Source organism: Heteronotia binoei, chromosome 8 (genome assembly GCF_032191835.1).
Source record: "Heteronotia binoei isolate CCM8104 ecotype False Entrance Well chromosome 8, APGP_CSIRO_Hbin_v1, whole genome shotgun sequence".
NCBI classification, from domain to species: Eukaryota; Metazoa; Chordata; class Lepidosauria; order Squamata; family Gekkonidae; genus Heteronotia; species Heteronotia binoei.
In genome coordinates this window covers 11,156,311-11,178,913 of record NC_083230.1, presented here as the reverse complement: position 1 = coordinate 11,178,913, position 22,603 = coordinate 11,156,311, and the positions used below count along the sequence as shown (strand labels likewise).

General features: G+C 45.4%; 1 protein-coding gene across 1 annotated transcript; it reads left to right on the top strand.

Moving 5' to 3' along the window:
* Positions 1-615: 615 nt before the first annotated feature.
* ALG10 (ALG10 alpha-1,2-glucosyltransferase) lies at positions 616-15,766 on the top strand. The gene is made up of 3 exons (XM_060244763.1): positions 616-856; positions 12,855-13,049; positions 14,511-15,766. Exons 1-3 carry the CDS (start codon positions 692-694, stop codon positions 15,564-15,566), a joined length of 1,416 nt encoding a protein of 471 aa, XP_060100746.1. The 5' UTR covers positions 616-691; the 3' UTR covers positions 15,567-15,766.
* The last annotated feature ends 6,837 nt before the right edge of the window (positions 15,767-22,603 follow it).

Genomic DNA, 22,603 nt, shown 5'->3' with positions numbered 1-22,603 from the left:
TCCCATTTAAAGGGACGGCACACCTTTTCAATGCCTTCCTTCCATAGGAAGTAATGAAGGATAGGGGCACCTTCTTTTGGGGCTCATAAAATTGGACCCCCTGGTCCAATCGTTTTGAAACTCGGGGGGTATTCTGGGGAGAGGCACTAGATGCTGTGCTGAAAATTTGGTGCCTCTACCTTAAAAAACAGCGCCCCCCCCAAGAGCCCCAGATCGGATCAATTCTCTATCATTTTCTATGGGAATAAATCTCCCTAGGGAATAACAGAGTTCCCAGCAGACATTCCCCTCCCCTCCCCCCGCTTTCTGACGACCCTGAAGCAGAGGGGGCGGAGGGAGGGAGGGTCTCCAAACCGGGGGATCCCCTGCCCCCACCTGGGGATTGGCAACCCTATTGCCACGCTTCCTATGCATGCACGTATCAATGCAGCCCCGCATCGCGGCACTCACGAGACTGCGTCCACCCGGCGTGCAAAGGTCCAAATGCAGCTCTCACCGTCGGATGCGAATCAGCTTGCGAGAGGGGCGGCGCAGGCCCGGTGAGAGGCAGCTGCGGCTGAGCGTCTTCCCTCCGTCCCCCTCCGCCGCCCTCCCTCCTGGCCGGGAGGAAAGCAAGCCCGCCCGCCCGCCCCAGGTCCGCCCCTTCCCGCTCCGCCGCCGCTTGTGGCCGCGCTGGAGCTCGGCGTGCAGCATGGAGCGCTCGGAGGCCTCGTTCTTCCTGGCCGCGCTCAGCTGCTCCTTCCTGGCCTCCTGCCTGCTCTTCGCGGCGCTCAACCGCCAGCAGCGGGGGCCCTACATGGACGAGGCCTTCCACGTCCCGCAGGCGCAGGCCTATTGCCAGGGCCGCTTCGCGCAGGTAGGATCCCCCTTACCTGCAGCCTGGCCCGATCCACCTGCGCCAGCCGTCGGCTCGGCTGCCACGCCTAAAAGGCGAAGAGCTCTGCAGACCGGGAGCTGCTTTTGGGACGCCTGGCGCCCTGGATCCTCCACAATGGCAACTTTTTGAATGCGTGGCAATAGGGTTGCCAATCCCCAGGTGGGGGCAGGGGATCCCCGGGTTTGGAGACACACCCCCCCCCCCTTCAGGGTCATCAGAAAGCGGGGGGAGGGGAGGGAAATGTCTGCTGGGAACTCTGTTATTCCCTAGGGAGGTTTATTCCCATAGAAAATCAGGGAGGATTGATCAGATCTGGGGCTCGGGGGGGGGGGGGGGGGGCTGTGTTTTAAGGTAGAGGCACCAGATTTTCAGTATAGCATCTAGTGCCTCTCCCCAAAATACCCCCCCCCCAAGTTTCAAAAGGAATGGACCAGGGGGTGCAATTCTATGAGCCCCAAAAGAAAGTGCCCCTATCCTTCATTACTTCCTATGGAAGGAAGGCATTGAAAAGGTGCGCCGTCCCTTTAAATGTGATGCCCAGAACTCCCTTTGGAGTTCAGTGATGCTTGTCACAGCCTTGATCTTGGCTCCACCCCTAATGTCTCCTGGCTCTACCCCAAAGTCTCCTGGCTCCACCCCCCAAAGTCTCCTGGCTCCACCCCCCAAAGTCTCCTAGCTCCACCCCCAAATGTGATGCCCAGAACTCCCTTTGGAGTTCAATGATGCTTGTCACAGCCTTGATCTTGGCTCCACCCCCAAAGTCTCCTAGCTTCACCTCCAAAGTCCCCAAATATTTCTTAAATTGGACTTGGCAACCCTAATAGACCTGGATCCTCCAAAACGGCAACTTTTTGAATGCGTGACAATAGCGTTGCCAATCCCCAGGTGGGGGCAGGGGATCCCCCGGTTTGGAGGCCCTCCCCCCGCTTCAGGGTCATCAGAAGGCGGGGGGAGGGGAGGGAAATGTCATCTGGGAACTCTGTTATTCCCTAGGGAGGTTTATTCCCATAGAAAATCAGGGAGGATTGATCAGATCTGGGGCTCTGGGGGGGGGGGGCTGCTTTTTAAGGTAGAGGCACCAGATTTTCAGTATAGCATCTAGTGCCTCTCCCCAAAATACCCCCCCCCCCCGCCAAGTTTCAAAAGGAATGGACCAGGGGGTGCAATTCTATGAGCCCCAAAAGAAGGTGCCCCTATCCTTCATTACTTCCTATGGAAGGAAGGCATTGAAAAGGTGCGCCGTCCCTTTAAATGTGATGCCCAGAACTCCCTTTGGAGTTCAATGATGCTTGTCACAGCCTTGATCTTGGCTCCACCCCCAAAGTCTCCTGGCTCCACCTCCAAAGTCCCCAAATATTTCTTAAATTGGACTTGGCAACCCTAATAGACCTGGATCCTCCAAAACGGCAACTTTTTGAATGCGTGGCAGTAGGGTTGCCAATCCCCAGGTGGGGGCAGGGGATCCCCTGGAACTCTGTGATTCCCTAGGGAGATATAATAATAGAGAATTGATCCACGGGTATCTGGGGCTCAGGGGGGGGGGCTGTTTTTTTTGGGTAGAGGCACCAAATTTTCAGTATAGTATCTAGTGCCTCTCCCCATAATACCCCCCCCCCCAAGTTTCAAAAAGAATGGACCAGGGGGTGCAATTCTATGAGCCCCAAAAGAAGGTGCCCCTATCCTTCATTACTTCCCATGGAAGGAAGGCATTGAAAAGGTGCACCGTCCCTTTAAATGTGATGCCCAGAACTCCCTTTGGAGTTCAATGATGCTTGTCACAGCCTTGATCTTGGCTCCACCCCCAAAGTCTCCTGGCTCCACCTCCAAAGTCCCAAATATTTCTTAAATTGGACTTGGCAACCCTAATAGACCTGGATCCTCCAAAACGGCAACTTTTTGAACGCAAGGCAAACCTCGTTTAGGCCAGGGCTGGCAAACATGCAGCTTTGAGGGATCGACATTTTAAATACGTTACAGTAAGGGCTGCCAGCTCTGGACTGGAAAATACCTTGAGATTTTGGGGGTGGAGCCTGGGGGAGAGGGCGGGGTTTGGGGAGGGAACTCAGTGGGGTATAATGTTACAGAGTCCACCTTCCAAAGCAGCCATTTTCTTCAGGGGAATTGATCCTGCTCTCCTGTTGATCACTGTAATTGTGAGAGATCTCCGGGTGTCACCTGGAGGTTGGCAACCCTGCATGGTGGACAGGTGTATATCATATCCAGATGTTTGTAAGAAGGAGCCAAATCTGTGCTTGCAGTCAATACTTTACTCTTCTTTGTACTTGAGTGGGGTTGGCAAGTCCAATTCAAGAAATATCTGGGGACTTTGGGGGCGGAGCCAGGAGACATTGGGGGTGGAGCCAGGAACAAGGGTGTGACAAGCATAATTTAACTCCAAGGGAGTTCTGGCCATCACATTTAAAGGGACAGCACACCTTTTTAAATGCCTTTCTTCCATAGGAAATAATGAAGGATAGGGGCACCATCTTTTGGGGCTCATAGAATTGGACGCCCTGGTCCAATTATTTTGAAACTTGGGGGGTATTTTGGGGAGAGGCACTAGATGCTATACGAAAAATTTGGTGCCTCTACCTCGAAACATAGCCCCCCCCAGAGCCCCCAATACCCGCGGATCAATTCCCCATTATTCCCTATGGGAATTGTTCTCCATAGGGAATAATAGAGTGCCCAGTAGACAATTCCCTCTCCCCCCACGCTATCTAAAGCGGGGGGAGGGCCTCCAAACCAGGGAATCCTCTGCCCCCTCCCTCTCACACACTGAAATCCTTACTGGGTCTTGTTCCTGCAGAACTTTACTTGATCTGAAAACGAAAGCAAAACAAAGGGAGGGGCCGTTCTCCGAAGCCCTTCCTGTTTCCTGCTTCCTGCTCAGCCTTAAAGGCGCATATTTTAAAAACGGACCTGCAGGAGCTCTAAAACGACATGGTGACTGTGGGGGGTGGGGCTTTCCCTGTTGGCCAGCTGGCTGGGGGCGGGGAGAAGCCTGTAAAAATGGGGGATCCCCTGCTGGGACCTGGGGATTGGGAACCTATACTTGAGTAATACTTAGGTTACCTTAAATGCGTATACAGCTTATTTTTCCAGGTCCTATTTTTAAAGTGAAGGACCATCTGCTTTTTTTGATTTGTTTGTTTTGCAAACAGATGTATGTGCATTCAGTGTAATATGTGAACAGGCTAAAACCATCAACTGGGTAAAAGTGAGATTTAAATAGTACATTCAGCCATATTTGAATTTAATGCAAATTAGAATTGCTCTATGTACATATCAAGAAAACTGTGTATGGGACTCTAGAGTCTGGTTTCTTACCCAGACCCTGCCCTACATTTCCTTCCCCTCTTGGGTTGCAGCTGCTGTAGAAGGGTCACAAACCCCATGCTAACGAAATCTCATCAGTTCGTGTTGTCAGGGTTTAAAGTAGTGAGAAAATACAAATCGTATGTACCAGTGACTCTCATACTTTTTGAAGTGAGACCCCCTTGTAAGTTTACTATTGAACCCCTTGCCAAAGTCCCCGCACACAACTTCCCTGCTCCCCAGAATAAAATGCAGGCTCTTATATCAGTTAACACTAAACAAAACATAAAACTCAAACTAATGTTTAGTATTTATAAACGCAATAAAAACTTTGTTACTTGGCACTTGAATATCCAGAATGTTCAGCCAATGTACTCACCCTTAGAGCGTGCACGCATCCCACTTCTGCATCGGGGTTCCAACTCCCAGTTCTTGACGGTATGCCCGTAACAGCAGCAACAACTGTCAAGAGCTTGGGGGTGATTCAGATGCCTCCTTATCAATGGAGGCCCAGATCACAAATGTTGCCAGACTGGCATTTTCCCAGCTACACCAGTTCAGGTAACTGGCCCCCTCCCTATGCTGCCCTGACCGAGCCACAGTATTCCATGCAACAGACCTGGAAACTTCAACTGGTACAGAATTCAGCAGCGCAGGTCCTTACAGAGACAGCACACATTCTACTTGTGTTGTGTGAACTGCACTGGTTACCAGCTGAGCATCAGATTAGGTTAAAGGTTTTGGTGCTTACCTTCAAGACCCTTAATGACCTGGGACCCATGTATCTTTGGGACTGCCTCTCCTGGTAAGAACATAAGAGAAGCCATGTTGGATCAGGCCAATGGCCCATCCAGTCCAGCACTCTGTGTCACACAGTGGCAAAAAATTTTATATATACACACACACTGTGGCTAATAGCCACTGATGGACCTCTGCTCCATATTTTTATCTAAACCCCTCTTGAAGGTGGCTATACTTGTGGCCGCCACCACCTCCTGTGGCAGTGAATTCCACATGTTAATCACCCTTTGGGTGAAGAAGTACTTCCTTCTATCTGTTTTAACCTGTCTGCTCAGCAATTTCATCGAATGCCCACAAGTTCTTGTATTGTGAGAAAGGGAGAAAAGGACTTCTTTCTCTACTTTCTCTGTCCCATGCATTATCTTGTAAACCCTGAAGGGCATTATACTCTGTTGATAAGAATTTGCTTGTGGTCCTCCACCTGAGCTATATCTGGCTGTCCTCAACCAGGCTCAAGGCTTTTAGTGGAACTCTCTTGAGTAACATCTGTGCCCTGTGAGACTTGATGCAGTTCTGCGCAGCTTGTAAGGCAGCTTTCATTGGTAGCCTAACTGGAAATTTAGATTGCCACCTGAGCAAATTTGGCTGATATTTTATTGTAATTGTAATGTTTTAACCTATACCTAACCCAACAGCTTTACAACTACTCTACTGCCCTGATTAGATGTGGGTAGTCAGGTTAGCTATCAGGGACATTTACCATGGATAGAGGAGTTAAGCAGAGATGTGTTCTTGTGCCCCTCCTGTTTAATTTATATATAAATGATCTTAGATCCCGCCTCCTGAGGGATGGTTGTCAGCTTCCACATTTATCTTAAGTATTTATAATTTATTTAATTTATTTATTATAGTATATTTCTATTCCACCCATTCCCTGTAGGCCTGAAGGCGAAGTACAACGTATGATAGATCCCCACCAGTCTGGTTTTCATCCAGGCCATGGGACGGAGACAGTGCTGGTCGCCCTGGTGGATGACCTCCAGCGACATCTGGATTGAGGCGGCGTGGCGGTGCTGATGCTGTTAGACCTATCGGCCGTGTTTGATATGGTGGACCATCAGTTACTGACCCGCCGCCTCTTTCCTTGACGGTCGGCAACAAAGGGTGGCAATTGGGGAGAACTCTCCCAGAGGCATCCACTTAATTGTAGGGTGCCACAGGGAGCGGTCCTCTCCCCGATGTTGTTTAACATCTACATGCGTCCCCTTGCCCAGATTGCCCGGAGGTATGGGCTGGGTTGTCATCAATATGCCGATGACACCCAGCTCTATCTACTGATGGCTGGCTGGCCTGGCTGTGTCCCAGAAAATCTGGACCTGGTGTTACAGGCTGTGGCAGGATGGCTCAGGCTGAGTAGGCTGAAGTTGAATCCAGCAAAGACAGCGGGACATAAGAGGCCACTCTATGGAACAGGTTAATCATTTCACCTGGAAATCCATTTTGATGCATCTCTCACACGCAAGGACTACTGTCTTGAGATTACAGAGGGCAATTGTAAAATAATTCTACAGAATTCTGGGAGGAGAAATCCCCCTACCAGTTTTTGATGGGGCGCCATTGGTAATGGCGCACAAGGTCAAGAGCTTGGGGGTGCTACTGGAGCCTTCTTTGTCAATGGCGGCCCAGATAGCAGCCACTGCCAAATCCGCCTTCTTTCATCTTAGGCGGGCGAGGCACTTGGCTCCCTTCCTGGAGCATGACGACCTGGCAACAGTGATCCATGCAACGGTCACCTCGAGGTTGGACTACTGTAATGCCCTCTACATGGGGCTGCCCTTGTGCTGAACCCGGAAACTACAGTTGGTGCAGAACGCGGCAGCCAGGCTGTTATTAAGGCTCCCTAAGTGGGAGCACATACAGCCGAGGCTACGAGAGCTGTACTGGCTGCCAATTGTGTACCGGATCCGTTACAAGGTGCCGGTCATTACCTTTAAAGCCCCATGTGACCGAGGATCTGTCTACCTTAGGGACCGTCTCTCCCCATATGTACCTCAGAGGGTGCTGAGATCAGGTTCACAAAATCTATGATAATCCCCGGGCCGAAGGAGGCCAAACTGAAAACGACAAGAGAAAGGGCCTTCTCAATCATGGCTCCCCACTGGTGGAATCAATTACCAGAGGAGGTGCGGGCCCTGCGGAGTCTTGCTCAGTTCCGCAGGGCCTGCAGGACTACCCTCTTTCAGCTGGCCTTTTCTTGATGTGGATTCTGCTGTACCGTATTTACGAAAATCTGTAAATGAGTAAAATCGGAATTTTTGAAAATGCAGCTCCAAGTACGAGCGCAGGAAACTGTTGGTTTTAATTAGATGCTTTTAAGGGAATTTTAAGGAATTTGTACAGTGTTGTAGATTGTTTTATTATGTAATTTTTGTATTTTATATTATGTTGTATTTTATATTGTATTTTATATTATTCTCACAATACAAGAACTCGTGGGCATTTGATGAAATTGCTGAGCAGTCGGCTTAGAATGAATAAAAGGAAGTACTTCTTCACCCAAAGGGTGATTAACAAGTGGAATTCACTGCCACAGGAGGTGGTGGCGGTCACAAGTATAGCCACCTTCAAGAGGGGTTTAGATAAAAATATGGAGCACAGGTCCATCAGTGGCTATTAGCCACAGTGTATGTGTGTATATAACATTTTTTGCCACTGTGTGACACAGAGGGTTGGACTTGATGGGCCGTTGGCCTGATCCAACATGGCTTCTCTTATGTTCTTATGTTCTTATGTTGTGAGCTGCCCTGAGCCTGCTTTGGCTGGGAGGGCGGGATATAAATTAAATGTTGTTGTTGTTGTTATTATTATTATTATTATAAAACAATAAAATACAATAAAAACAATTCTCTAAACGGACAACTCAACAGCACTCAGATTACCATGTCGTAACGTATGAAGTTCCAATCTTTCTATGTGCTGATGATGCAGCGATAATATCCAGATCAACTGTGGACCAGCATACACTAATTAAAAACTTTGAATATTACTGTAACCATGAAGGCTTGTCCATTAATGTAGTGAAAGCTGAGGTTATAATATTTAGTAAAAAGAAAAACACGGAAATGTTTAAACGGGACATAAGAGGCCGCTCTATGGAACAGGTTAATCATTTCACCTGGAAATCCATTTTGATGCATCTCTCACATGCAAGGACTACTGTCTTGAGATTACAGAGGACAATTGTAAAATAATTCTACACAGCTGGTGGTAAATTTGTTCCCTCAGCCCTAAAGGTATATGTATAATGCTCAAGTTTCAAGCCAATTCTTCTATGGTGTGGAAATCTGGATTCAGTCTGCTTCCGGAAAAATAGATTATATCCAGCATGATTTCTTCCAACTCTTACTTACCACTCTCAGGTGCGTCTTGGGAATAGCACTGAGAACTGAATTGGGTGAATTATCGATGGAAGGTAAGGCTTGGGTGAAGGCGTTTCTTTTTAAAATAAAGGTTTTAATATCTGAATAAAGGTTTTTAAATCCCCATTAAGCATCCTTGGTCTTATTCAGAAAGGCAATAGCTAATGGGATCTACTTTGGAAGAGAAAACGAAATGCCTAGGAGTAACAAGTGATATGGTTAAGGACACAGAGACTAAAAATATAATTAGGCAAAATAAAAACACGTTAGGAAGCTGGACGCTACTAGTACATCTATCAGGACATGTAGGATATTTTGACACTTTATCTAGGAATTGCCCACCGGATGCAGCCGCTGAAATTTTTTTTTCATTTGACAGTACCAAAGCTCAGAAGAGCTTTTACTTTGACAATAATGAATGCCCTTCACTTGGCAGTTTTGGAGGGTAGATGTAATAAAGTACCATGCGTAATAGAACATGTCGATGTTCATATGACAAAGCAGAAACCATTGAACATAGGATTATAGAGTGAGGGCTAATTTAATCACTCCTTTTGTTTGAAAATACGGGGCTGCTTGATGCGAGAGCCCAGGTGACATGGACAGCATTGCACACAAATTATCTTTTCACCCTTTTGGTGGCAAAATTTATAGGAACAGTAATTAAATACCAGGGAAATAACATTAAGTAAGGCCTTTTTCTTTTTTAATTTTTATTTTAATTTAGCTTAAGGCAGTAGCTGTATGAGCAGTGATGGATGGATGGATGGATGGATAGGATGTCATGATTCGCATGGTATCAATGCTCCCCTAAATCCTCACCCAAGCCCTTCCACCAGAGGGACTGACAACCCTGTTTTGGAATATGTGTTCTCCAAGTAGCCTGTATATTGGAACGGTTTAACATCTTTAAATTGTTTCAAAAGCATTGTTTCAAAGCATATAGTATTTGTTCTTAATTATTTAAAAATCTCGCCCATCTCTTTGGTCATATTAAGACAAATATAATTGAGTAATTCATTTGCAATTCAGTTAAATCCTTTGCATATTTATTTGTGAATAATCCCCACTAAGCAGACATAGGATCAGGTTGTTAACTGTAGCATCTAGGAACCTGAAGCTGATACAGAAAGGAGGCCAATGCGGAGACTGGCATTGTGTGGAATCAAGAAGATTTTGTAGAGTGTGTCAAGGAACTGAGACTCTTGCCCAGTTTCTTGCTCTTTCAAACATGGGTTCAAGCTTGGCTTGCTTCTAGGTTGCAAACCGAGTTGAGAAGTTTAAGTGGGGAAATAACTGTTGCTGGATGATTCAGCAAAGCTGACCTCAAGCTTCTATCTCTAACTCCCTTCCAAGGGGGAAACCCAGATACCATGGTAGCCAGTTAGCCATACTCTGTTCAATTAGACATGGTTTGCACCTGTGGGAAATGTTCATACTAGCCTACAGATAGCTCCCCCCATTTCAGCCTTAGATCACGTATTTAGTAAAAGGTCACATTGCTACTGACATCATGAGCCCCTCCCCTCCCCAAACCCTGCCCTTTCCTGGATCCACCCCCCCCCCCCCAAAGTCCCCAGGTATTTTCCAACACAGCCCTGGCAACCCTAGGCATGGCTTGAGACATTGTAATGAGACCAAGTGTGGTGTAGTGGTTGGAGTGTTGATGTGCTGGATTATGATTTGGGAAACAACATGGCGGAGTGCAGTCGGCTACAGCGTTGGCTCTGACAAATTTGGCTTTTAAAGACATTTTAAGATATTCTTAGCAGACGTTGTGGCTTTTATCTAAGTTTTAAGACCTTAGTTGTGTCAGGTATTTGTTTTATTTATATTTTTTTAATCAGAACAGTGCCAATTGCCATCCAACAGAACCCTCCTAATGGCCTCGGGCAAGCAGCCAAGAGAAGTGGAGGAGGATTCTGCTTCTTTGCCAGTTTGCAAACAGTTTAGGACGGAGGACTTTTTTTTTTTTTTACCATAAACAAGAAGTCCAAATCTGCTCTGCCGTCATTTGCTATTAAAACATCAAATCGCTTCTCCCCTCTAGAAGACGAGTTAGAGCCAGCAGAAAAGGAGGAACTGACTAATGAGTCTGACCACGAAGATGTTATAGACTCTCAACTCCAGTCTGGGGTGGGGGCTTTCAAGGTGCGGCAGAGACAGCATGAGTTACAAATATGCTGTGATAATGAAGAAAGATCCATGTCTTCTGACGAGCTCGCCCCAATTACCCTGATTGCAAGCACGGTGGAATGTATCTTTAAAAAGTTAAAGGGATTAGAAGATCAAATTCTTGACCTTTCTTTGGAAATAAAGAGACTATCCGTGTCAATGGATAAAGTTCACTCATGTTCAGCATATGACCCATTAAGACCCCTAGATCCTTTTCGCACATACTACTGCTAAGGCAAGTCTCCCCCATCCTATAGCCATGCATTGGATTTTGCCTAACTAAATGCATAATGTTACATTTACCCCTGTTAAAATTCATTTTATTGGTTTTAGCCCAGTTTTCCTGCTTTTCAATATCATCCTGTATCCTGTTTCTGTCTTTTACTGTGTTTGCAACCCCTCCCAATTTAGTTCAATAAGCATTCCCTCTATTCATACAAATCATTTATAAAGATATTGAACAAAGCAGGTCCCAGGACAGATCCTTGAGGCACTCCACTTGTCACTCCTCTCCAAGAGGATGAGGAACCATTCACAAGCACTCTTTGGGTGCGATCGGGGAAGGACGGTGGCTCAGTGGTAGAGCATCTGCTTGGGAAGCAGAAGGTCCCAGGTTCAATCCCTGGCATCTCCAAAAAAGGGTCCAGGCAAATAGGTGTGAAAAACCTCAGCTTGAGACTGGAGAGCCGCTGCCAGCCTGAGAAGACAATACTGACTTTGATGGACCAAAGGTCTGATTCAGTATAAGGCAGCTTCATATGTTCATATGATCTATCAACCAGTTACAGATCTACCTAACGGTAACAGGATCCAAACCACATTTTGCCAACTTGTCAACAAGGACAGTATCTGGAACCTTATCAAAAGTCTTACAGAAATCAAGATAAACTATGTCTAAAATATTGCCCTGATCCAGCAAGGTAACCACTTTCTCAAAAAAAGAGATCAGGTTAGTCTGGCATGACTTGTTCTTGAGAAACCCATGCTGGCTCTTAGTAATCACAGCCATCCTTTCTAAATGTTCCAGGACTGACTGACTGATGCTTTGTTCTAAAACTTTTCCAGGTATAGACGTCAAGCTGACGTGTCGGTAGTTACCTGGATCCTCCATTTTCCCCTTCTTGAAAATGGGGACAACATTCGCCCACCACCAATCTTCCGACACCTCTCCTGTTCTCTAAGAATTCTCAAAAATAATAGCTAGAGGCTCAGAAATTACATCTGCAAGCTCTTTTAGAACCCTTGGATGCCGTTTATCTGGCCTTGAGGATATCTGGCCTTAAAGAAACTAGGTGTTTACGTACTACCCCTATACTGACCATAGGTTGGAACTCCATACCCTCATTACATGTTCTGTTTTTGCCATGTCGAGCACTGTGTCCCTTAGAAGAGAAGACTGAGGGAAAGTAGGAATTTATTATTTATTTATTTTGTTGGATTTATATCCCACCCTCCCCGCCGAAGCAGGCTCAGGGTGGCTCACGACAGCAGCTCTCGATTGAGCGGTTTCGTCCTCTCTTCGTTACCGTTAAAATTTCACTTTCCTGCCCTCGAAATGGCCAGTTCATATTTTGCAAGCAAGCAGGAGAAGCAGGAGTGATATGTGCTTCCTCTGCTATTCTTCTTCTGTTACATGCAAGCAGGAATTTGTATGCGAATCTTGTAGTGAGATGACTGATAGTACAATCCTAAACAGAGTTTAACCCTTCTAAGCTTAGAAGGATGCAACTCTCCTTAGGACGGCACTGTAAGTTCCACATATACCTAGAATACTTACATTTGTGTACAGGGTGTCAGACTTGGAACTTCAAACAAGAACAAATCATTCTGTTTCAAAATTAATCCGTTTATTTGAGAACGAGTAGTCTAGGCAAGAAGCAGATTGAGTTTGATACAATCCCAGGTTACCCTTGGGGTTTTGTAAGATACATGAAAGGAACAATAAAACTCATTCTCACACTTTGAGAGACAGTTGTCTGTTCTCACACCCCCTTATCTCTTTCCCAAGGAAGGAACCCTGCTGGTTACCTTGAGACATGCCATCTTCAAAGGCCCCAGCTGTGAGCTATCGCTCAGCGCAAAATCCCTCCCTCTTTGCTGACAACTGTCCCCTCTTTGTTTGAAATGCAGATCTTTATTCTCATGGTTAGTATTCAGGAAACAAAATGGCGTTAGTCTGGTCAAGCACGCTTAGCTAACTACATTACTGGTTAATGCAAGTTACAATGTCTGACACCGGGGAGGTGAATCCTCATAATGTAAATGAAAAGGCTAATATATAGTGTCTTTTATTTTTATTGTCTTATTTTTATTGTTTTAAATAGTGGGACCCTATGATTACTACATTGCCTGGTTTATATTTGGTGTCCATCGGTGTCGTGAAACCCGCAGCGTGGCTCTTCGGATGGTCTGGAAGCATCGTTTGCTCTACTGGGATGCTCAGATTCATTAATCTCCTTTTCAGCATCGGGAACTTCTATTTACTATATTTGCTTTTTTGCCGGATACATCAGAAAAAGGTACTGTGCAAATATTATTACCGTAAAAATAGAATTTTTTTCCTGTACACAGTAGCACCATTAACATGTCAAAATTTGACATAATACGAGGAGGTTGCGTTCTGTTCTGTATCTGTAATAACATTTGAATCTTCCTAGCATCCTGGCTTATGTTACTTTCTTCCTGTTTTTTTCCTGAAAGTTGAAAGGAGCTTTTCGCACATGCCTGACAGAAATCTGGGTTCAATTGAAGGGGTTCAAATAAGTAAAACTACGTTCCGTAGAAGCAAAGTCACATAGTAGACAAAGACTTATGCAGGTGTGTAACACAGCACCTGTACTAGTGACATTGAACTCTATTATTAGTATTGCAGAAGTCAAGAGATTTAACATTCTGTCCTAGGCCACTTTACTGTTACAGTCTTTGGGGTCTAAAGAAAAACTCAGGACTATAGTCTCTTTCATCTTTCTGGATCATTTGGTCAGAAATATTGTGTGTTGAAGTGGGGAATTCTAAGAATGAGGGTTTTTGGCCACTAGTCATTAGGAAGGTTTGCTCACCAATTCCCATTCCAGTTCAACGGAGCTTAGGTGGTAGATGTTCCTTGCATATTGCGAGGCTTCCCCACCCCCAAGGTGGTCTCTCTGCCTTCCACAGTCCCACCACCAAAGTGGGTATCTCACTGACCTCAAATTGAGAAAGAGAAGGGGGTTCCAGCACCCAGGTCCTCTTCCTTCCCCAGACTGGTTCTCCATGCTCTCTTTTTCTCCTTGGACTGAGATCAGTCTGTTGCTTCTTCTCCTGGCTAGGTGGAGAAGACATCTTTATGTAGGAGAGTCCCACCTCCCCACATGGTCTGGCACCAATCCTGGCATCCATTGCTTTTCCACCCCCTTCCTGGCCCTCGAGTCTGCCCAGGGATCCTCGGGGCACATCTTGCCATCCTCCATCCTGGCTTCCCCCTGTCCTGGCTCATCCTGGCTGCTGGCCCTTACCCCCTTCCTGCTGTCACCACTTGGCTGGGCCCTTTGTCTCCCAGTCTGCCTCTCATGTCAGGCAGGTGAGGTTCTCTTTCTGGGGGAAAGAGCTGTTGCCACTCCTACCAGGCTTGACTGGCCATCCTCAGGCCTCGTTCTGGCCTCTGAAGCCCCAAGAGGCCTGTTGCCGGCTGATGATGTCATCAGCCAGCACCACAGCAGTGTTTGAGACTGGGCAACCCTGTTTATTCTCCTCACCCCTCTGGGTTCTTCTCTGTATCAAGGGGGCTAGCAGATGACCTGGCAATGGAGGTTCAGCCATCTCCCCCATCCCAGCTCCCCAGGTCAGGGTGAGTGTCACTGGCGAATATTCACACCTCTTCTGGTTCCATTCAGGACACGATGGAGGTGGGCAATGCTCCCCAGCACATATATTGCGCAATTTGCTTTTAATATTTAATTGATGCAATAATCATAACCTAGTTTTTCTCTCTTCCTCTCTAGGCTGTTTCTGGGTTCCAGAGGATCCTCTCAACTTTGACACTAGCAGCGTTTCCAGTTCTTTATTTTTTTACTTTCCTTTATTATACTGACACAGGGTCCACCTTTTTTACTCTTTTTTCCTATTTAATGTGCCTTTATGGTAATCATAAGACTTCAGCCCTTCTTGGATTTTGCGGTTTCATGTTTCGTCAGACTAACATCATCTGGACTGTGTTCTGTGGTGGAAGTATCGTTGCAGATAAGCTGAGTGAAGCCTGGAAGGTGGAGCTGCTGAAAAACAAAGAGCAAAAAAGCTTGCCCCCAAATGGATCGTTTCCAGAACTAATTAGGATCTTCAGGTTCCTCCTTGAATATGTCACATCCCTTAAAAACATGACCACTGTCATTCTTTTGACTTGGCCATATATTGGCATGGTGGTGGTCTTCTTTGCTTTTGTCTTTCTCAATGGAGGCATCGTTGTGGGTGATCGGAGAAGCCATGTAGCTTGTCTACATTTCCCTCAGGTCTTCTACTACTTTTCTTTTACTCTCTTTTTTTCCTTTCCTCACTTAATGACCCCAAGCAAAATCATCGGTTTTCTTCATTCTGTGAAGAGACACTTGTTGCAGTACAGTATCCTTGTCATCATCTCATTATTTCTGGTCTGGAAGTTTACGTATGTTCATGAGTATTTGCTTGCAGATAACAGACACTACCCATTTTACATATGGAGAAAGCTTTATCAAAGACATGAGCTCGTGAAGTATGTGTTAGTTCCAGTCTATATATTTGCCGGCTGGAGCTTTACAGACACGTTAACATCAAAGAATGTTTTTTGGAAAATGCTCTATTTTGTATGTTTGCTCACAGCCACGGTTCCCCAGAAGCTTCTAGAATTTCGTTACTTCATTTTGCCGTATGTTATGTATAAGTTGCACATTCCTATGCCATCACTTTTGAAACTTATCCTTGAGTTGGCTTTTTATCTCTTGATAAATGCAGCGGTTTTTCATTTGTTCCTGAACAAAACATTTCAGTGGCCAGATTACAAGGAACTCCAGAGGTTTATGTGGTAATTTCGCAGTTGGAAGAAGACTAGATTTCTAGGACTTTCCGGGTACCGAAAAGTTTAGAGACCTATCAAGGGAAACAAAACATGCTGGTTGTCTTATAACTGGGAGGGGATGTGTGAAATCTGATGTGCTGTGTTTGCTGATACTGGACCAATTTCATAAGGCTAATATCTGAACCTTAATAAACGTGACATCAGGGAAAATCTGGATTTCTTTCAGTCATACTAGTTTTGGTACAGTAGAAAAGAGTGAGAGTCCAGTAACACCATAAAGGCTAACAACATTTGTGAATGAATGAAAGTTTAATACGGTCAAAGACCAATCAATTAAATACAAATAACTTAATAAGATACAGTCAGGCAATAGTAAAATGGGAATAAAACATACACAGTATAAAATATAATTAGGCAATACTATAATGAGAATAAAACATAGACAGTATAAAATATAATTTCCTCCCCAAAACACTGATTAAATTCCAGAACCAAGGCGTTCAATTGGGTATTCCCCTTAAGAATTGCTTCCGGAGACTTATGGCTCGCGAAGCAAACTTTGCCACACATAAAGTGGTTCCTTTGTTCCTATCAGCCAATAATCTGTCTAGCTGAAATCTAATATTTCTTCCAGGGACACTGGCACAGATCGGGAGTATATTTGTGGTAAGGTATGAGCTTTCACGAGTCACTGCTCACTTCAGATAGTTTTGGTACCAAAGTTCTAACTGGGGGTTGTCTTCAGTATGCCTGCGCGTGTGCTCTCTTGTTCTCAAGAGGCGTAAAGAGGAATTGCAGTTATCAGGCCAATTGGTTAGTTTTTGACATGATTTTGTCATCACACTGTCACTTTCCCGCATCGTTTTGAAAAGGTGTGCGCATGTCGAAGATCTGAGGTTTTGCCACTTCCTGGAGGCCCACTGAAAGCTAAAGCTCTCCAGGATGGGTTTAAGCCTCTGATACAGTTACATGAGGACGCATTCATAAGAAGTGTTGCTCACGGGGGAACATCAAATGAAAGCCATACCGTTCATCACAATACGTGACTGCATCGGGAATGAGCTGAAAATTTGGCTTCAGGTGATAGCAGAACTTGGACAATTTGTTGAAATCTGTTATGAGGTGGACCACTGTTCTTTTATTGTTGGCATGCACAATTAACCTAGTTTGCATAGTACTTAAAGAATACACTGGATGTCTTACAGCACGGGAGGCTTCTGGACATATTGAGTCAGATCAGGTATGACACAGGAGATGTGTGGTTGTTGTTTTTTTGATTGTGTGTGTTTGGGGAAAAGCTTAAGAGCAGCTGCCGGTATCACTGGAATTGTATTGGGATCATGCAGAAAAGAGAGGGCAGTCTTGTCCCCTTGTGCTGTTTCCTTGATCTAATTCTGCCCTATTAACCCTTTGGGGGAGATTCAAGAGCCTTTGTATTGCCAGTGTGATGTAGCGGTTAGAGACTCATGCTAAGATGTGAGAGCCAGGTTCTCATGCATGAACTTCACTCTGCGAGCATGGGTCAGTCGTTCTGCTTCACCTACTTCACAAGGTTGTTGCGAAGGCAGAAAAGGAAGAAGATGAGAACCCTCTGCTGTCGTGAGCTCTTCGGAAGATGGCGAATAAGTGAACCGAGGGGTGGGGGTGATTTTGGCTGGTATAGGGAAAAGGAGCTTTTAACTCCACCCAACACTTCCTTAATCGTATTAGCCCCTCCTCCCGCATGGCTGTTTTAAGGTGCAAAAGAAGTGGGAGGTGATGTGCATCTTTTGTATTGCCTGGGGTTTGTCCTCAAGTGAATGTGAGGGGTGTAAAGCCCCATTCTTACAAAAAGAACAAAAAGTATCACCTTTTGTCAACCAAATTTTCCAGGGTGAGCTGTTGTGAGCCAAAACTCTCTTCGTCAGATACCCACTGCAGCTCTAAGCAGGCTGATTAAGAAATTAAGGCCGTTTTCGCACTCACGTTTTACTGGCGCCACGACCCTCCTGACGCCGGCGAATCTGCATGGATTTTGCACCAGAAGCGCCGGCGCTCCCAGAAGCGCCGGCTACTTCCGTCGCTAAGCCAGCGCAAACGGAAATCGCAAAGATGCAGGAAAACGTTTGCGCTGGCTTAGCGACGGAAGTAGCCGGCGCTTCTGGGAGCGCCAGCGCTTCTGGTGCGAAATCCATGCAGATTCGCCGGCATCAGGAGGGTCGTGGCGCCAGTAAAACGTGAGTGCGAAAACGGCCTAAGTTTCACTGCGCTCGCTTGGAGGTTGTAAACTTCTTTAAGGTACGGTTGCTTGTTTCAGAGGGTGGCCTGATCCGTGCATGATTTGTGTCTAGTGTTTTTAGACCATTTTAGGTGAGGGCATCTGTTAAATGTGAGCCGTCTGAGGCGGCTCTGAGAAATTCTTGATAATAAGGACTCATAAAAACCCACATAACGGACTGCATTGTTTCTGTAGCTGCTTTTGCTATCGGTTCCCGTCTTTTAATTACGCCAAATAGCAATTGGTGCCTTTGTACTGGAACAAAAACCTGAGGATTTCCAGCAAGAAAAGCCTGCAAGATGGCAAAACCAGAATTCACTCCATGCCCCCAGGCCCAGAGGCTGCTGTCTGTGAGTTAAGCAGACCAACAGTATTGGTGGACTTCAGCATCTCTCAATCGGTCAGCATTAGTCCTTCTGAAGAGTTTCATAATGAGCACCATTATATATCACTACATCACTGTTTGTAAAAGCTACATTAATTTGTGCAGTAAGTTCAATAAGAAGCAATTTTGCCGTACCCGCTAACGCCAGTCTAATAAAACACAGAATTTTCAGAAATAATTTTTGTGTGTTCCTAGATGGGGTGTTTTAACACTGAAGTGCGATAGTGCGTTCCTGAGAAAAAGTGGCCTTCCTGCTCATTTATGATGCATAAACCCATTAAAGGTTCCACTAAAGGTTTACATACAGGTAGCCACAGGGGTGCCTGGTGCTGCAGGAGGAAGGAAGCGCACAGAGCGGGGAGAGGGGTGTGGGCTCTTGAAGCTGTCTATGCTTGCAGTTGCCACCACCTCCTATGGCAGTGAATTCCATGTGTTAATCACACTTTGGGTGAAGAAGTAATTTCTTTTATCTGTTCTAACCTGACTGCTCAGCAATTTCATTGAATGTCCATGACTTCATGTATTGTAGAAGAAGAAGATATTGGATTTATATCCCGCCCTCCACTCCGAAGAGTCTCAGAGCGGCGCACAATCTCCTTTACCTTCCTCCCCCACAACAGACACCCTGTGAGGTGGGTGGGGCTGGAGAGGGCTCTCACAGCAGCTGCCCTTTCAAGGACAACCTCTGCCAGACCTATGGCTGACCCAAGGCCATGCTAGCAGGTGCAAGTGGAGGAGTGGGGAATCAAACCCGGTTCTCCCAGATAAGAGTCCGCACACTTAACCACTACACCAAACTGGCTCTCCTGGAATAATGCCGCTTTAGCAATATGTGTGATCTGGTCTCTATTGAAAGAGAGGCATCCCAAACTCTTGATGGTTGGCACTGGCGTTAAGAGCATCCTGTCAAGAACCTGCAGTCTGCACTCCAGCCCTGATCCCCCCAGCCACAGAACCAGGCCTCATCTTGAGCAGGAGCTCACAGGTGTGGAACTCTGGAACCTCTAAATTTTATTGTGCTCTTTCTTCTTACGCCCCCCTTCCCTTCTGGGCTCCGTTGTTCAACCCCCCCGTGAGAATTTTGCTGAACTCTATGATTTGACAAACTCTCTAATATTTTTCCCTACAAAAAATGGGGAAATCATCCAAACATATAAAGCAGAAAGATGGAATTCTTCATCATGCCACTGTGGCAACATAGAAGGAAGTAATTTAAAAAGTACGATGGGAGTAAGGTTTTATTGTGACAAATATAATTCAAGAAGCATTTTAAGGTTGATGCTGATCTAATTTAGTACATCTTCTGGCGATGCCAGGAGTGTGTGGCATATGCAAATGAGTTGTGCTAACGAGCTCTGGCCCCTCTTTCTACAAAATGACGCCCGCGCAGAACCTCTGTCTTTGAGGCGTTTGAGACTCTACTCCAACATTATACCACACTGTATCTCACTAATTTCTGTTTCCATGAATAACATTTCTTTTTTTGCTGCTGTTTTGTATTCCTTTTCAGTCATCTGACCTGACACTGGCAAATTATATGTTTGCTTTGGGAGCAGACCTCTTTCAGACGGTCCATTTTAAGATTACTGACAGTGAACAACATACATGCATATAAAGAATTTCATAAAAGATAATATTGCTTTAAATTGCAAGGAGGAATATCACGTTTGGGAAAATGTAAAAACTCCACAAGGTGGCACTGTTGCACTACCTTCATATACTTCCTGTGAATTTCGTCTTGCAAAATGCATATCCTTTTTAAAAAGGTTCATGGAGTTTAAAACATTTGAAGCCTTTCTCATATATCATGTAATTCTTTCCTCTGATAATGTTTAATTTTGAAACTGTGTCTCATAAAACAAGTTTTAAAAATGCCTTTCAAATGTCTTTAGGAAAGTGTTTGTGATTGGTATAGTGTTCTGAATTGTGAAAGCCAATTTGGTGTGCTTTGAAAATTTATGTACTTTGAATTTAGGGCAACTTTTCTGCTCACATGCCAGAATACATCTACGTCTCTTAAAGAAGGGCCAGTACTGTATTGTTCAACTGGAACAGAAGGCATCTGTCTTGAAAAATTAATATGTGTTTTTAAGTCTGAGTAAGTGGGTTTGTTAAAAACCGTATAAGAAAAGCCATGTTGGATCAAGCCAATGACCCATCCAGTCCAACACTCTGTGTCACACAGTGCCCAAAAAACCCAGGTGCCATCAGGAGGGGCCAGGAAACTAGAAACCCTCACACTGTTGCCCTTCCCAAACACCAAGAGTACAGAGCATCACTTGCCCGAGACAATACGCTATAGCTAATAGCCACTAATGGACCTCTGCTCCATATGTTTATCTGATCCCCTCTTGAAGCTGTCTATTCTTGCAGTTGCCACCACCTCCTGTGGCAGTGAATTCCATGTGTTAATCACACTTTGGGTGAAGAAGTAATTTCTTTTATCTGTTCTAACCTGACTGCTCAGCAATTTCATTGAATGTCCATGACTTCATGTATTGTAGAAGAAGAAGATATTGGATTTATATCCCGCCCTCCACTCCGAAGAGTCTCAGAGCGGCGCACAATCTCCTTTACCTTCCTCCCCCACAACAGACACCCTGTGAGGTGGATGGGGCTGGAGAGGGCTCTCACAGCAGCTGCCCTTTCAAGGACAACCTCTGCCAGAGCTATGGCTGACCCAAGGCCATGCTAGCAGGTGCAAGTGGAGGAGTGGGGAATCAAACCCGGTTCTCCCAGATAAGAGTCCGGACACTTAACCACTACACCAAACCGGCTCTCTCTTGTGAGAAAGAGAGAAAAGTACTTCTTTCTCAACCTCTATCCCTTGCATAATCTTGTAAACCTCTATCATGTCACCCCTCAGTTCTCCAAGCCAAGAAGCCCCAAGTGTTTTAACCTTTCTTCATAGGGAAAGTGTTCCAACCCTTTAATCGTTTTAGTTGCCCTTTTCTGAACTTTTTCCAATGCTATATTTTTTGAGGTGTGGTGACCAGAATTGGGGCCGCACCATTGATTTATACAGGGGCGTTATGATACTGGCTGATTTGTTTTCAATTCCTGTAATGTACTGAGTTGCGAGATGGTGTGAAGGCAACATGCTTTATTCAGTGGTACATTACAAGAGAGGAAACACGCAGGCCGGGTCCCGCTTATATACATTCCCCGGAACTGCCCCCCAGTCTGACCAGTCCAATCCCGACCAGTCAAACTTCTAGCGTCTAGCGAGCTACATCCAGGGACCCGTGGGTCGCCATTGTAGCGATCGCCATGCGGTACATCAGCTTATGTTTCAAGACATAACAATTCCCTTCCTAATAATTCCCAGCATAGCATTGGAATACCTTTTAGCTCTCTGCCAATTTGACTTTATATGTTAAATTTTGCTTACATTCTGGTTTGACACACAGAATAGGATTGCCAGGCTGGATCGACCCAGTGGCGAGGGGAGGGACTTTCTAGGTGGGGGGAGTGCATGATGTGCACACAATGTAATGACATCACACAGAAGTGATGTCATCTCGTTGGTGATGATGTGCAGAGACCCTAGTGTTTTAGGCAAAACTCTGTGGTTACCATACAATTCATATGTATCTGTCACATCTCTTTAATTTCCCTACCCACATGAAAGAACCTCCCTCTCTTTCTTGATAGTGTATTGCCAGTCTATCACACTCTAGCTGTCAGGACAAAGCAGAGGTGTTGGCTTTGGTATAAATAAAGAAATGAAAATTCAGACAAGCTGTGAAAAGGTTTTCAAAGATCCTTTTAACAAAATATGATGAACTCCTAGCTCTGACATTTGAGTTTGGCTAAAGCAAAATTTGGTTTCTTGAATTTCAGTGAATTTAGCTCTTGGTTTGAGAGTGCTCTCTATTCCTACTGACTTCTGTCTGAGTTTTGCACATTCCTTTTCATCAAAAACTGCAAACAGAAGAATGCACTACAGAGATTTCCAACTGATTTATGTACTCATTTGGCCGCTAATGTTCTTTAAGTGTAGGAGTGGGGTACATCTGCCTGTCAGTTGAGCACACCAGTTAGTGTGTGATGCACACACTTGAACGGCTGTCATATAGAGGATGGTGTGGAATTGTTTTCTGTGGCCCCAGAAGGTAGGACCAGAACCAATGAAACACACAGACTCTGTATGGAAAAACAAAAGCACAAGCCTCCATTCCCATCTGCCTCGCCTCTTTAACACACACATCCTTGCTCTGGATGGGAGGGAAATGTGCTGTTGGCCTCTTTGCAGGGTAAGTTACAAGGGGGGGGGTGCTTTTGGGGGGAAACAGTAGAACAAAGGTGCCCACCCAAGCACTGTAGATCTGCAAACTGCCATTTGGTTACTGGCTCCACCCACTGAGCGCCACCACTTTGTGCTGGCAGGTGGTATTATTATTAT